Source organism: Pteronotus mesoamericanus, unplaced genomic scaffold (genome assembly GCF_021234165.1).
Source record: "Pteronotus mesoamericanus isolate MK-2021 breed Mesoamerican mustached bat unplaced genomic scaffold, CSHL_Meso_final contig_657, whole genome shotgun sequence".
Classification (NCBI taxonomy): Eukaryota; Metazoa; Chordata; class Mammalia; order Chiroptera; family Mormoopidae; genus Pteronotus; species Pteronotus mesoamericanus.
In genome coordinates, this window is record NW_026555229.1 from 6,665,284 (window position 1) to 6,679,072 (window position 13,789).

The window sequence follows — 13,789 nt, forward strand, 5'->3', positions numbered from 1 at the left end:
TAGTCCCACGGGTGAGTGTGCTATGAAGCGGACTGGCCTGAGGTCAGCTTCCTTCATGGTTAGAAATGGATGCTGGTCAGGCCAAGGCTTTAGGTGTGAGGCCTCGTCAGCCTCTCCCTGTCTCTGCATAGCCAGCTCACAGACATGTGTGCCCAGCTGACGGAACTTCAGGGGAGAGTAGGCCTGCACTGTGCAGCAGCGATTTTCAGCCTGTGTGCTACAAGGATTTTTAAAGCATGCAATACCTGACTGTTTAGTCAGGGACACTGACCTTGTTTCCCTTAGAGTGTCAAATAAAAAAATGACAGCAGCCAACACAATAGCCGTCTGGTGTGAATGAACCAAAATTATACCCATTTTTTTTTTGGTCAGATTGGCTAAAAATACATTTTTTTATGTGCCTCAGAATTTTAGTCATTGGTTTGTTTACATGCACCATGAGATGAAAAAGGTTGAAAATCATGGCTCTGTGTTTTACCGTCCGGTCCCGAGTCCCGTTCTTACATGTAGTTTGTGCCCCAGGTCAGCTGCGGGGAGGGAGGGGGGGAAAGGGGATTAGAGGCATGTGTACATAAGCCTTTTATTCCTTTAGAACAAACCCGGAGACAAAAAGCAAAATAACAGATCCCGAGATTAACTCCATCCAGGACATTCAGGAAGGGCAGCTCCTGAGGGGCTACGTGAAGTCTGTCCAGCCGCACGGTGTGCTCTGTGGGTGAGTGACGTGGAGCCTGGGAGCGTGGGCCAGACCAAGTGCCCCCCCACAGCCCCCCCTGGCCCCGCCCCCCGCCGCCCGTCTGCCGTCTGCGCCATTTCCCCTGCCCTTTCCCTGAGGGGAATATGAAGGAAGGAAAGTCAGTGAGGTTCCACCAGTTTCTAAAACTCCAAGTTGTTTTTACTTTAAAAAAGGTTTTGAATTATTCTTATTTGTTGTATAGGACAAAGAATAGGGCATGCCCATTTTCAGTTTTAAATCTGTTTGGATTTTTTTGTTTGATTTAGTGTTTGATCATGATCTGTAAATGTTCTGTGAAATCATGTAATGTGCACGACCGCCAGGCTGTGCAGCCTTCCTCACTGTTACGTTTCCTCATTTTCTTGTCTCTCTAGTAGCTTGTGAGTTACACATTGTGCTGCTCTGGTGTGGGGTGAAAATCACATTCTCGCTGTGTTTGATGTTTTTTCCAGTTTACAAAGCGAGCCTTCTTTAAACTTTTGGGTTTTTTGGTTTTTTTAGATTTATATTTTTATTTTTACTTTTTAATTGATTTTAGAGGTGGGGGGGACTGATTTGTTATTCCATTTATTTATATATTCATTAGTTGGTTCTTGTATGTGCCCTGACTGGGGATCAAACCCGCAACCCTGGCATATTAGAACGATGTTCTGACCAGCTGAATTACCTGGCCAGTGTCCCGCTTTATCCTTGTGAACGCCAGGAGCTTTAATGTCTGTTGTGAATCTTGGTCACAACTTGGGTCCCTGGGAAAGTGGAAGCACTGGGCTTGGCTGGGACTCTGTTGTTGTATTTGTGACCGCAGACCCTTGTCTCTCTTCTGTCAGCCTCGGACCCTCAGTTGTGGGTTTGGCCCAGTACCCACATGTCTCCCAGCACAGCCTGTCCAAGGAAGCCCTTTGTAACAGATACCTCCCCGAAGGGAAGCTGCTCACAGCCAAGGTCCTAAGGTAGGTGCCTTCCTGTCCCACACCCCTTCGCCCCTCTCCCTGGGAGCCCTGGGAGGGAATTCAAAGGTAAACTTCAATAGAATGGCTTGGGTCGAGGGGTGCACGTGTTCTGATGAACGAAGCCCCTTTGTTTGTAACCCTCTACCTCAGCTCTAAAAGCAGATGTGGAGACATTTCTCTGCATAGGAACCTGTTGCTGTGGACAAAGTAGGGGAACATCACGGCTGCCCCTCTATTTTACTACCAGGCCTGGGAGATGTGCAAATCCTTCATTCCTGAGTACTGAATGGAGTCCAAAGCAGGCAGGACAGGGCCCAGAAAACTGTGGGTCATTGAGGAGAAGGCGGCCTGGGCTGCTGGTTGTGCCCACTGGACTCTTCTGTTGTCTTCCTTGTCCATCCTCCCTCTCTTCTGTCACAGTGTGAACCACCAGAAGAACCTGGTAGAGCTGTCATTCCTCCCCCGTGATACCGGGAAGCCGGATGTGTTTCCTGCCTCCCTGGGACAGCCACTTGTAAAGAAAGGGGAGAGGCAAGGAGAGACAGAGGAGAGAAACCACAAAAAAGAAGGAGAGAAGGAGAAAAAGAAGAACCAGGAAAGGAAAGAGAAGAGGGAGCAGAAGGGACAGGAGAAGACACAGATGCTTAACAAAGAGAAGAAAGAGCCCCAGAAACCGCAAGCAAAGAAGCAGGGCAAGCGGCCTCACCCGGAGTCCGGAAGTGAACAGGTATGTCGCCAGGGAGGGCGGCCTCCCCTGCAGTGAAAAGGGAGTGATTCAGAAGCCAGCTGGGCAGCTGCCTCGCCTTCTCTTGAACTGAGGACGGTGTGAGTCTGGTGGCAGGGCACTGGGTGGTGCCAGGAGGAGCGGGGAGGGGGCATTGCCCTGGGCTGCCCAGGGGTGCTCCTGGGCAAGACGGGGGGCTCGGCATTTTCCCACATGTCGTATCTCAGGAGACGGTAACCAAGAAGCAGAAGAAAGCCGCTCCGGCAGAGGAGGACGACAGTGGTGTCGAAGTGTACTATCGGGAAGGAGACGAGGAGATGGAAGAGAGGAGCGTGCCGCCCAAGGTGGGGCCAGCACTGAGTGTGAGGGTGCAGGCGCTGCTCTGGGCGTGGGGCTCCTGGGCACTTGCCTAAGAGCTGGCCTCTTCGGTACCATCCTCCTTGTTTTCTGTAAAGTATGAAAAGATGGGGCTGCTGGTTTCTTCAGTTGGTTGTGAAGTCCCTGAGGACAGGGACCCTGTCTTACCCCTCGAGTGGGTTGCATAAAATAAATTGGAATGAGGTTAAATTCTAATTTATTGAGTGAAACTGAATTAAATTAATGGGATGGGTAGATAAAGAGGAGGCTTAGCGTTCCCAAGCCTGAGTCCCTTCTGCAAAGTCAGAGCAATGTTACTTGAACTGAGGACTAGGTATGGAAGGGTTTCTCAGACTTCAGGTATTATGTTCTTTCCACCCTCAGAACATTTGTTGTATCTCTGTCCTAGCTCGACAGTTATTTTATACGGCACATATGTTATTACGTGTGTGTGCATACACACACAAATGCATAATATATTTTTAAAATTTGTTACTTAAATGAATTTATTTACAAAGAAGGTTCTTTTGTCCCTATAATAAATTTTCTGGGTGGACCAGGGTCTAGTCCGGCCCTGGGAAGAGGGGCGAGGGGAGGAGGGGCAGGCCCTCGGAGCATGCGGGGAGCCCCCGTTCCTCCAGGTGGGAGGGTGTTGGGGGAGAGGGAGCAGCCTGAGCGGAGCACTTTTCCTCACACGCCTCCACGGTCCTCTAGGGAAAGCAGACGAAACCAGCAGAATTGCCCCGGCTGCAGCTGTCTTCCGGCTTCGTTTGGGACGTGGGGCTAGACTCTCTTACCCCAGCCTTGCCGCCTCGAGGAGAGAGCTCAGACAGCGAGGAGGATGAGCAGCCACAGCAAGCCACGGTGTTGTATTTTGCAGGGCTTTGTCCTTTTTGCAGGGACCCCTCTCCTGTGCTCTTTTGTAGCCTGTGGGTGCCTCTTCCGGTGGGGTGGGGCAATCTTGGGCCAAGGAGTATTTATAGAGCTTGTGGACTGTCCTGCCAACTCTTGGCTTCTGTCGTAGACCTGCCCTGGGCCTGAGGAACTGATTACTCCCTTTTTTTTGCCTTTTATAGAAGAAGAAAAGCAAGAAGGAAAGGGAGTTGGAGAAGCAGAATGCAGAGAAAGAGCTGTCCCGCATTGAGGAGGCCCTGATGGATCCTGGGCGACAGCCAGAGTCAGCAGATGATTTTGATCGACTTGTGCTGAGCTCCCCCAACAGCTCCATCCTGTGGCTGCAGTACATGGCCTTCCACCTGCAGGCCACGGAGATTGAGAAGGCCCGGGCCGTGGCCGAGAGGGCTCTCAAGACCATCTCCTTCAGGTCTGGGATTCGTGCCCCTGCGTTGGGGAGGGGTCTTTTGATAGGAAGGGCCGTGTCTCCCCAGGCTGCAGGGCTCGCCACCTGCAGGTCATTCGCTCCTCAGTGGGCCGATAGCAGTTGGCGTGGCTGCCACCAGGGGCCCCAGGCGTTCCCAGGCTCTCTCGTGGACGTGCCATCTGTGAAAGAGACCTGCTCATTTATATTTTATCGTCCTCTTCACCGAAACAGCTAACATTTACAAGAGTTCCTAACTTGAATAAGGTGCCCAACTTGGGGCACAAGTAGAATAGGGCGCACAGCTTTCCACATACTTGGGGGGAAATGCTGCAGGTGGCCATTTTCCAGGCAGAGAGTAGAGTGAGTTTCCCAAAGGCTAATGAAGAGGAATGGCAATCCTTTACTTCATTCTCTTAGTTTGGGGAAAGAATCAGACCAGAGATTCTGCTCCTTCCAGCTCACATCTCAGACCAGTTTGATATTTGGTAGGCTCCCTTCCTAGGAGTGGAGGTAGAGCCAGGTAGAGCCTCTGTCTGGGAGCCCCGGACCTGGCAATCAGGGGTTGGGTTTTTGCTGCTGTGTGAGCTGCAATGAGACAGGGCCTCTCGGTGCCTGCACTTGAGGGTGGGGACCGGGGACATAGATGGAACCTGGGGAGGAGGATGGAGTTCCCATCGTCATGCCCAGACTGGAGTGAGGGGCCCTTTGGGCTGAGACGGTGGCGCTCATGTGCTGACTGCTCTCCCTATAGAGAGGAGCAGGAGAAGCTGAACGTGTGGGTGGCCCTGCTGAACCTAGAAAACATGTATGGCTCGCAGGAGTCACTGACCAAGGTCTTCGAGCGGGCCGTGCAATACAATGAACCTCTCAAGGTCTTCCTCCAGCTGGCTGACATCTACACCAAGTCAGAGAAATTCCAGGTAGGAGTCTGAGCCCACTGGCCCGCTGCAGGAGCATCCCCAACCACTCAGAAGCTGACTCCTGGGGGTCACAGAGGCAGCAGGGAAATCTCTGAGAAGACTACCCACGCTCTGGATCCGGTTCTAGTCTTAGGACCTTCTTACGGGCGCAGGATCAACTGGGAAACACCCCATTTGTGTTAGGCCTCCCCATCTCTGTGAGCCTGCCCTCTCCCCTCAGTAGCTAGAGTTGGGCCTGCATAGCGGTTAGAATCTGTGAGTCCGCGTCTGTCTTCTCACAAGCGAAGCTGTTGCCCCCTCTGTCGCATCACACTTTTGTCAGCTTGCCTTGGCTTTCCCACAGGAAGCTGGGGAACTCTACAACCGGATGCTGAAGCGTTTCCGGCAGGAGAAAGCTGTCTGGATCAAATATGGCGCCTTCCTCCTGCGGAGGGGCCAGGCTGAGGCCAGCCACCGTGTGATGCAGCGCGCCCTCGAGTGCCTGCCTAAAAAAGAGCGTGAGTGCTTAGTCCCGCCTCTCGACCCAGCCCCTGAGCACGTTTGGCGCTCTCCTGTCTCGGCATAGGGATTGCCGGTCCCCTCATCTGAGGGTGGTGGTAGGAAGCCTTGTCAAGGTTACCTAACTCTCTGTTTCTGTTGATTATATGCTCATGAACATAATGCATGATGCATTTCAAGAGCTAAACTCTGAAGAAGGAGGAACAAAGAGCAATTCACACTGATTCTGTTGCCCCTGCCCCCCATGGAGCAGGCTCTCTGCAGTGGGAGTCATAGATCAGTGCCCATCACTGTATTTGGCCCTAAACCTGCCTCACTGTCCCTCTTGTTGCCTGTGTCTTGGGACACATGAGCAGGGAGTCAGGGGTCAGACTCAGCCCCTGTAGCACACTGTTGTGGTGAGCAGTCGTCTGCTTTGTGGGTCTGAGCTGTCCTCTCCCTGCAGATGTGGATGTGATCTCCAAGTTTGCCCAGCTTGAGTTCCAGCTGGGGGATGCGGAGCGGGCCAAAGCCATTTTCGAGAACACACTGAGTACCTACCCAAAGCGCACAGATGTCTGGTCGGTCTACATCGACATGACCATCAAGCATGGCAGCCAGAAGGAAGTCCGGTGAGAGGGGAAGACAGACTGGGGCTCAGTTCCCTGTCGGGGGTTTGGGGACATGGGCCAAGCGGATGACTTTTAGCAACCACAGCAGCTCCCAGCGTCCCCCGTTGTCTTAATGTATCTGGAAAAACAGCTTTGAGACAACACATCAGGTCCTGTGGCACTCAGTTGTCCAGGTTCTTTTCCTGCCTCAGGGGCCAGCCTCTGGTCAGCATCTGGTACCATGGTGGGAGATACCTGGTTGCTGGCCTGGGGGTCAGGAGTCTCGGTTTCCCCTCATAATTAACTCTGTGCCTGACTCTCAGTGTAGAGAATGTTCACAGACATACTCTCACTGTTGTCTGCCAGCATCCCCACAGGCAGGGAGGGTTAGAGATGGGTGGGCTGCGGTCCAGAGAGAACCAGTGCCTCACCTAAGCCCATCAGTCAGTTTTCAGCGGAGCTCTTCTCACAGATGCATACATTATGTGTGTCCCATCCCAGTAGCTTTGTCCTGATTCACTGTGTGACTTCAGGCCAGCAAGTCCTTTACCATCTCGGGGGGTCTGTCTGCTCACCTGGAAAGTAAGGGTGGTGTTACCCATCTCCAGGGGATATGACAGGAGTTTACGGTGGTAGTAAAAATAAAGGTAGAAGTGGGGGTGCTGGATGTAACAGGGCCGCTCCAGAGCCCAGGAGTGAGTGGGGAAGGTTAGCCAGGAATCGGGTGGCAGGGACCAAGAGGCAAACGCTGCCCTGCTCTTCCTCACAGAGACATCTTCGAGCGGGTCATTCACCTGAGTCTGGCCCCCAAGCGAATGAAATTCTTCTTCAAGCGCTACCTGGACTACGAGAAGCACCATGGCACTGAGAAGGACGTGCAGGCAGTGAAGGCGAAGGCCCTGGACTACGTAGAGGCCAAGGGCTCAATGACGGAGGACTAGTGGTGGGTTGGCCCCGGACAGCCACTGTCCGCAGCGGGCCAGCCCAACCAAGCCTCAGGCTCCCCGCAGTTGAAAACTGTCTTGCCTGAGGACTCTATTTAAGTGCTGTTTTTTCTGCAGCGTTCCTTGGGGTAATCCTGTTAGGATAAAAAGGCATTTGAGATTTCTTATAAATTCCTTTTTGTTATTTTATTTAAAGTAGCAGTTGCATCTTCTTTTCTGAGGCTGCTCAGTTGTTGCAGGCTCAAGGAAAAGCTGAGGGTTCTCCTTCATGGGTGTTCCTCGGGGAGCGAAAACGGAAGGACCGACTCCCGACGATCGGTGGCCAGGATCCCGCTTTGGCCCAGCAGGCTCTTGGTCCAGTCAGAGGGGGTCAGCAGGGCCCAGGGAGCAGGCCCGCCCCTTCAGATCTCGGGGTGTCTTGGCGTTTGGTTACCTCAGCTCAGCCTTGCACCCTTTGTGGAGGCCGTGAGCTGGGACAGAAGGACAAAGGTAGAGCCTAGAAAGGAAAAGTGGGGAACCTGCGTGCCTGAGAGGAAAGCTACCTGGCGCTGGTGTCTTCTCTCACCCACCAGGGCCAGATGACCCAGCCTCTCCAAACTGGTCCCTTGTGTGTGACATGGGGTTAAAAAGTCCTACCTGGAAGGGTTCTGTGGGTAAAATGAGAGCATGTACATTGTATGCTGCCTGGCAACTAGGAGGCTCAGTGTGGACCTAGACTGGCGTGCTGTGTGGCTTTGGGGAGAGCCTTGTGTTTCTGTGTCCCTTCTAGGGCGGTGTTGTTGGGCGGGGGTTGACTCGCTGCTTATTCCCTGAGTCCTGAGGGTGAGGATGCACGACATGCCCACCACACACACACCTCCCTTGTAAAATTCCCAGAAAGTCCGCCTGCATCATTTGATAAGGAATAATCCTGTGTGCTCCCGAGTTCTCAGAGGCCAGCACAGACCCAGCTAGTTATTGCAGCCAGTTTTTTTTTTTTTTTGGCTTGGTCCAAAGAGAATTAAAAAATGTTCTTTGGCAGAGTTTTAAGTGTTCTGAGAGCTAGAGAGCTTGTCCATGGGCAGTGCCTGAGTCATATGCCAGGAAGCAGGACCAGGACAAGGAAGGGCATCGAAGGTGTTAGAGGTGGTGGAGGTGATCAGGCAGGGGCAGGCATGGGAGGGAGGAGAGCCCGTCCTGGCTCTTGGTTATTAGCACCAGGTTATGATAACTAGTCTCCTCTACTTGAGTGTAGGATCTTCTGACTCAAGAAATTCAAGCTGAGCTACTTCTAAGAGTGGCCAGGCTGCCTCTGTTCCCTCAGATCAAACGAGGTAACTGAATCCACTTGCTAAGAGAGCGTCAGCGTCAGAGCTTCCCCACGGGCGGGAGCACCTGGCTCTCCCTGCTTCCCTACCCTCCCTTCTGTCCATTTCAGTCTGTCCCCTTCCCTCCCACAGGAGATGGGATTTTTTTTTTTTTTAATCTTACCAGAGGACATTTTTTTTTTCATTGCTTTTAGAGAGAAAGGAAAAGGGAGAAACATCGATGTGAGAGAGAAGCATCAATTAGTTGCCTCCTGTTCATGCTTGGACCAGGGTTTGGCACTTGGACTGGGGATTGTACGTGCCTGTGCCCGTGCCCTGACTGGGAATTGAACCCGCAATGTTCATCGGGCAGTGCTCCAACCAGCCAAGCCACACCGGCCAGGGCAGGAGATGGGATTTAGACCTGTCCCCATGACCACCAATCTGCTGTGGCATGGCTCATCCAATTATGCAGACACAAAGCTAGTCCTTTATACTCAGAAAAACTTTATCAAAAATGTATATATAAAATAAAGCCAGTAGCATATATTGAAGGGCAGCTTCCCAGCTGAGCACCAGTGAGCTGGGCGTCCATATGAGGTTAGACACAATTAACTGCATAACATCCTATATAATGAGCCGACTGGTGAGTTTCATTGTCACTTAGCCCTGCTGGCCGGGGCTTCTCAGCCTTGAAGTGCCACCAGTAGAAGGTCATCCATATCATAGTTCAGAGAAAGGGTCTTTCCTCCAAAGCGGTTGGCCAAGTGGCTGGTGGCAATAAGAGAGGGGATGCCTTCAGGTCTGAGAGCCTTCCTGTCGGAGCTGACCACGTTGTGTACTAGCACTCTCCTGTATCCAGATTACTTTGTCTCTTTCTCTTGGTCTGTTTTCCCAAAAAGTTAATAGTTAAAAAAAAAAGTTCTCTGATGCTGATGTGAGCAGGTGGTAGGGTTCAGTGTTGGACCAAGGCCTGTCATTTTCAGAGTGGGGACGGGGCCATTAGGAGACAAGCACGGCCATCTCCATGTTGTCTGGGGCTGTGCCATTGCCCGGCAGACCTTGGGCCCACTTGTGTAGGCGGCTGTAGAGTGGGAGGCCCTGGTTCTCACGGTACAAGTAGACACCGGTGATGGCGTTCCACTGCGGCCGCGGCTGTGTGCCCTCCACTGGGAACTTCGCCACCAGCTCCTCATCTTCTTTGCTGAGCGCTACGAAGCCGAAGAAGCGGCGCACGTTGTTGGCAGCCAGCACCCTCGAGTGCACCTCGGCCGTGCGCTGGAAGAGCTGGTCCTCGTTGTTGCGGTACTGTGTCCAGTAGGCCTCCTGGCGGTAGCTGAGAGGCGAGCAGTAATGCTTGAGGCACTTGGTCAGGAACACCAGGATGGCCACCACACCGATGAGCAGCCACCCAAAGAGCTGGCCAGAGAAGAGGCAGGGTTGAGGAGGGGCCCGCGGCTGCCTAGACCCTCACCCACCCAGGATCAAATAGGGTGTGGGCTGGGCTGGCCCTGGCAGTGTGGCTGATGATTCTGCTTCTGGAAGGGCAGCCGGCCCTTCTGGCTGTAATTTCCCTGGTTTTTCCTTACTCTCTTGAACTCACACGTTCTCTGTTCTCAGACTTTGTCTCCCACATTTTCTGCTGCCATTTCTTTAGCCCCGGGCCTGCCCTGCCCCCTTCCCATCATCTCAGCACATGAAAATCCAGCTCAAACTGTCAGGCTTAGCCCAGATGCCACCTGCAGGAAGCAGTCTTGCCTTCCCTGAGACCCCCATGACCTGGGTCTTACACCATCACTCCTGCTCATGTGCTTGTCTAAACACTGGCCTGGGCGGGAGCCTGTCGAGGGCTAGGGCAGCTGTCATCCTTGTTTCCCCATTCAGCCCTGTACAGGCATCTGCAGGCTTTTGAATATCAAACTTTATTTCTATGTCTTCCATCTCCTTTGATGCTGTCTCCAACCCTGCTTCTCTATCTGTTCCTCACAGACCTGAGAGACCTTTTTAAAGATCTTGGGCTCCTCTCTGTCTCAGCCTCACCCCCTGCCTCTTTTAAGTTAATGCTTCCGGCTCAGTTTTTCTCTTTCTGCTCACATCTCTGCCCTTGGCCTTCTCTCCCCTGACCAGCCTTCACTCCATCAGAACTAAGCCAAGGCTGAGGCTAGAGTCAGAGCAGCAGCAGCTGCTGTTCCCTGACTCGACACCACTTCCTGGCTCACAGGACTCCCCTCTGTCAGCAATGCCTGAGGCTGATTCAGGGTTGGCCGGGGCCCTTCCTGGGATAGGAGCGTGTTCATCCCTGGAGCCAGATGCACCCCACTGTCAACTCATGGCCCGTAGCAAATGTTCCATAGACTCACAGGGGTTGGTTTGTGCTCATTCTGGCTGGAGTAACGGGCTCAAGGCTCAGTCTGAGCCAGAAGACTATTCCTTTAACATTTAAAGCTCTTGTTTGGGGCTGGAATTGTCCCTTGTCCCACCAGGCGCTAACCCGCAGCTGACACAGCTCTGACACCTGCCTCTGGGAGCCCTTGGCCCCTGGAGGCCTCCCAACACCTCCCCAACCGGCTACCAGCTAGGGAAGAAGCACTTCCCTTTGCACAGCCTTACCTGGGACTCATACTTGAGCCTGCGACTGACCTCCTCCCGGAAGCCTGACAGGTTGGCAGGGCTCTCCCCGCAAGGGAACCTGGCCAGGATTTCTGTGGCATGGGCTTGTGGGAAGCTCTCTTTTCCAGCTGTGAGCGAGGAGGTGTCCACAAACTCACTGAGAGCACAGACATAGGCCTCACCACGCAGCAGGGAGATGACAGACCAGGTGATAGGGGCCACGGCTGCGCGGCCCAGGATGGAACTTAGAAGGAGGAAGTTGGGGGCAGCGGAGCAGTTCTTGGTTCTCCGGTACTGGCACTCGGTGACTAGGTTCCAGGTGTGGTTGTTGAGGATGACGCCAATGAGGAAGAGTGCTAGGGCGGGCACACCGATGGCCGTCAGCCCGTACAGGTAGTTCCTGGCTGGTGAGCAAGGGCAGTGGAAGGCCACCACAGAGAACACCTCCTGGCTGCCCACCGTGCCCAGTGCCACCAGCCCATTGAAAATCATCACATCCTTGCTCTTGAAGAAGAGCGATAGAAAGCGGAAGTTCTCAGCGATCAGGGCTGCCATGCTGATAGGTCAGCGGAGGGACCGACTGCTGGGGCGGAGACAAGGTACCGGACCGATGGTGGCTGGTGAGACTAGGAAGGAGTGCAGGCAGGTGGGCACCTGAAGGCAGGGCACGGTCTGGTCATTTTATCACCTAGAATGGCCGGCCTGGTGCTCCCTGCAGAACAGGAAATGACTGATAAGTGTTTGCCTCTGAAAACAGGGATATTGGGGATCTTGTGTGACCAGGCTGGTGAGAAAGGAGGCTTGGGGAGCCCCGGGGCCTGGGGAGAATCATGGCAGCCACATTTCACGGAACTGTTACTGTGCCTCAGGTACTTTACAGCCCGTTTCCAGCCCCACGATCCACATCGAGCTGTCATATCCCTTGTGTACACATAGAAGGTGGAGGCTCTTGGGGGTGAGGGGCTGAGATTCAAGCTCAGGTCTATCAGCCTCAGACACTTAGGTTCATGTTGCTACCGCAAGATTCTCCAGATGGGGGTTCGGGATGACCCTGTGGCACTGGGGAATGTGAGATGCTGACTGGCTTTCCCTCTGGGATTCCAGGTAGGGCTAATGTGCTGAGGAGCCCAGCGCTGTTTGGAGGGTGTGTTCTCAAGGCTTGTAGCCCCAGGGGTGGAAGAAGGTGGCAAATATGGTTCCCCCTCCCTGGAGTTCATCAGGGCCTTTTCATTGTGCAGATCCCAGGCTCTGGACTGGTTTAGGAGACCCTGCCTCTTAGCCTGCTTCGTGACTTTTCCCTGGGTCTCAGTGTCCTCGCCTATGAAAAGGGCATAAACCATTCTGGCCCTCGCTCTCCTCTTAGGAATGCTGGAGGGAAAGGAAAGCGAATAAACAAGGCCTGATAACTATTCTACATGGGACGCAGGACACTTTGTCCCTCTATGTCTCTCACCCTGTTGAATCTTCAGGGTGACTACCGGGGGTGAGGTAGGGTGGATGATTTTCCTTCCTGCAAACATGAGGCAACTAAGGCCTAAAGAGGGTAATAAAGTACCTTGCTCGGGACCATTCAGATGTGGAGGTGCTTAGGCAAGACTTTTAACCACAGCCTCAGGAGACCTGGAAAATGCACCAGGGTGAGTCAAGCTAAGTGAGTTCACCACTGCTCTGTGCCCACCCGTGAGAGCCCCAGTGAACGTCTCCTTGCTCACCCATTACCCTGTCCCTACCCAGCAGCCTCCCAGCAGCCTCCCAGCAGCCCTGTTCCACCCAGCAGCACTGGCAGCCTGGAGGAAGTGGTCGTGGCCTGGGCTCCCGCCAAGTTCTGCCCTGCTCCCTTCGCAGGCCCCACCCACATAAGCCAGAGACAGCCCAGGGTGTGGCCCCATGTGTCCTCCCCATCCCTGGGATGAAAAACAGAAGCCTGCAGGCCAGAGGAAGCTAGGGAGCAGAGGCTGGGGTGGCTAACAAAGATGAGGAGACTTGCCCCTATTACCTACTGCACCCCCTCCCTATACCACCGCCCGTCCTGGTCTCTACCAGGCTGTCAGGTGGGCCAGGGCAGAGCTGGCTGACCACGTGGGCTATCGGGAGATGGAAGCAGAGGACGGATCTAACTCTCTTCCCAACTCACAGCCCAAGGACTCCAGCCTAACTCTCTGGAAAAGGAGTTTGTAATATTGCGGGGTTTGAATGGGTTAAAAGAAGCTGCTACTCCCTTTCTCACCAGCTCTGGGCTTCAAGGTTCCTCATGAGCTCCTTGCGGGCGGGGGGGGGGGGGGGGGGGGGGGTAGGGGTGGGAGGGCCGTGGGTTTATAAACTGCACAAGGTTGGGCACAGGATGCCTGAACATGGGCAGGCAGAAGAGGGACCAGACCAGCTTCTAAGACTTCTGCCCCTGCCCCCAGGCTGGGAGCGGGACCTCCAACAACAGTCAGGACAGGAGTCAGGCCCCTGGGGGAGGGGCAAGGCCAGCCCCTGCCCGTAGTAGAGGGGCTCGGTGAGGGGTCTCTCTCCCAGGACAATCCCTCTGGGAAGCCTCAGACTGGCCCTGCAATGCTCCCCTGTCACCTGGCACACTCCAGGGAGGGGCCCTTCCTTACCTGGGGGCAGGCGCAGGCACCAGTGGCCTTGGCCTCCTTGGGGCAGGGCTCTGCAAGTGGCACACAGACATCCGAGCTGGGGCGGCAGCTGTTCCACCCGATGTGCCCTCCGTTGACTGTGTCCTACAAGGGCTCCCTCCCGCTTTTCTTGGGCACAGGAGCAGGGCTGGTGGCGTCCTCAGAGAAGTTTAACTCCAGGGAAGAAGAGGAAACAGCGGGATGGAACTTGCACGCCAGCGAGTGGAAAACA

At 54.0% G+C, this 13,789-nt stretch overlaps 2 protein-coding genes across 2 annotated transcripts in view; one reads left to right on the top strand and one right to left on the bottom strand.

Moving 5' to 3' along the window:
* PDCD11 (programmed cell death 11) overlaps nucleotides 1–7,155 on the top strand; it is a 39,485-nt gene extending 32,330 nt beyond the window's left edge. Inside the window, exons 27-36 of the mRNA XM_054581443.1 lie at nucleotides 593–715; nucleotides 1,564–1,686; nucleotides 2,107–2,413; nucleotides 2,638–2,754; nucleotides 3,482–3,631; nucleotides 3,844–4,091; nucleotides 4,840–5,008; nucleotides 5,352–5,505; nucleotides 5,952–6,117; nucleotides 6,866–7,155. Of these exons, the coding sequence (XP_054437418.1) occupies nucleotides 593–715; nucleotides 1,564–1,686; nucleotides 2,107–2,413; nucleotides 2,638–2,754; nucleotides 3,482–3,631; nucleotides 3,844–4,091; nucleotides 4,840–5,008; nucleotides 5,352–5,505; nucleotides 5,952–6,117; nucleotides 6,866–7,037 (1,729 nt within the window). The 3' untranslated portion in view covers nucleotides 7,038–7,155. The remainder of the gene's footprint in view (nucleotides 1–592; nucleotides 716–1,563; nucleotides 1,687–2,106; nucleotides 2,414–2,637; nucleotides 2,755–3,481; nucleotides 3,632–3,843; nucleotides 4,092–4,839; nucleotides 5,009–5,351; nucleotides 5,506–5,951; nucleotides 6,118–6,865) is intronic.
* Nucleotides 7,156–8,853: 1,698 nt separating this feature from the next.
* Nucleotides 8,854–13,789, bottom strand: CALHM2 (calcium homeostasis modulator family member 2). Its single transcript, XM_054581746.1, has 3 exons — nucleotides 13,540–13,789; nucleotides 10,937–11,648; nucleotides 8,854–9,745 (listed from the first exon to the last, which is right to left on the bottom strand). Exons 2-3 carry the CDS (start codon nucleotides 11,489–11,491, stop codon nucleotides 9,329–9,331), a joined length of 972 nt encoding a protein of 323 aa, XP_054437721.1. The 5' UTR covers nucleotides 11,492–11,648; nucleotides 13,540–13,789; the 3' UTR covers nucleotides 8,854–9,328.

What these genes read in the sequence shown, in the direction of transcription:
- CALHM2 (XM_054581746.1), bottom strand. Translation starts at nt 11,491, where the DNA reads ATGGCAGCCCTGATCGCTGAGAACTTCCGCTTTCTATCGCTCTTCTTC. An exon ending in GGCTCAAGTATGAGTCCCAG is followed by an intron (nt 9,746 to 10,936) that starts GTAAGGCTGTGC and finishes TTCTCTGGCCAG; the next exon opens with CTCTTTGGGTGGCTGCTCAT.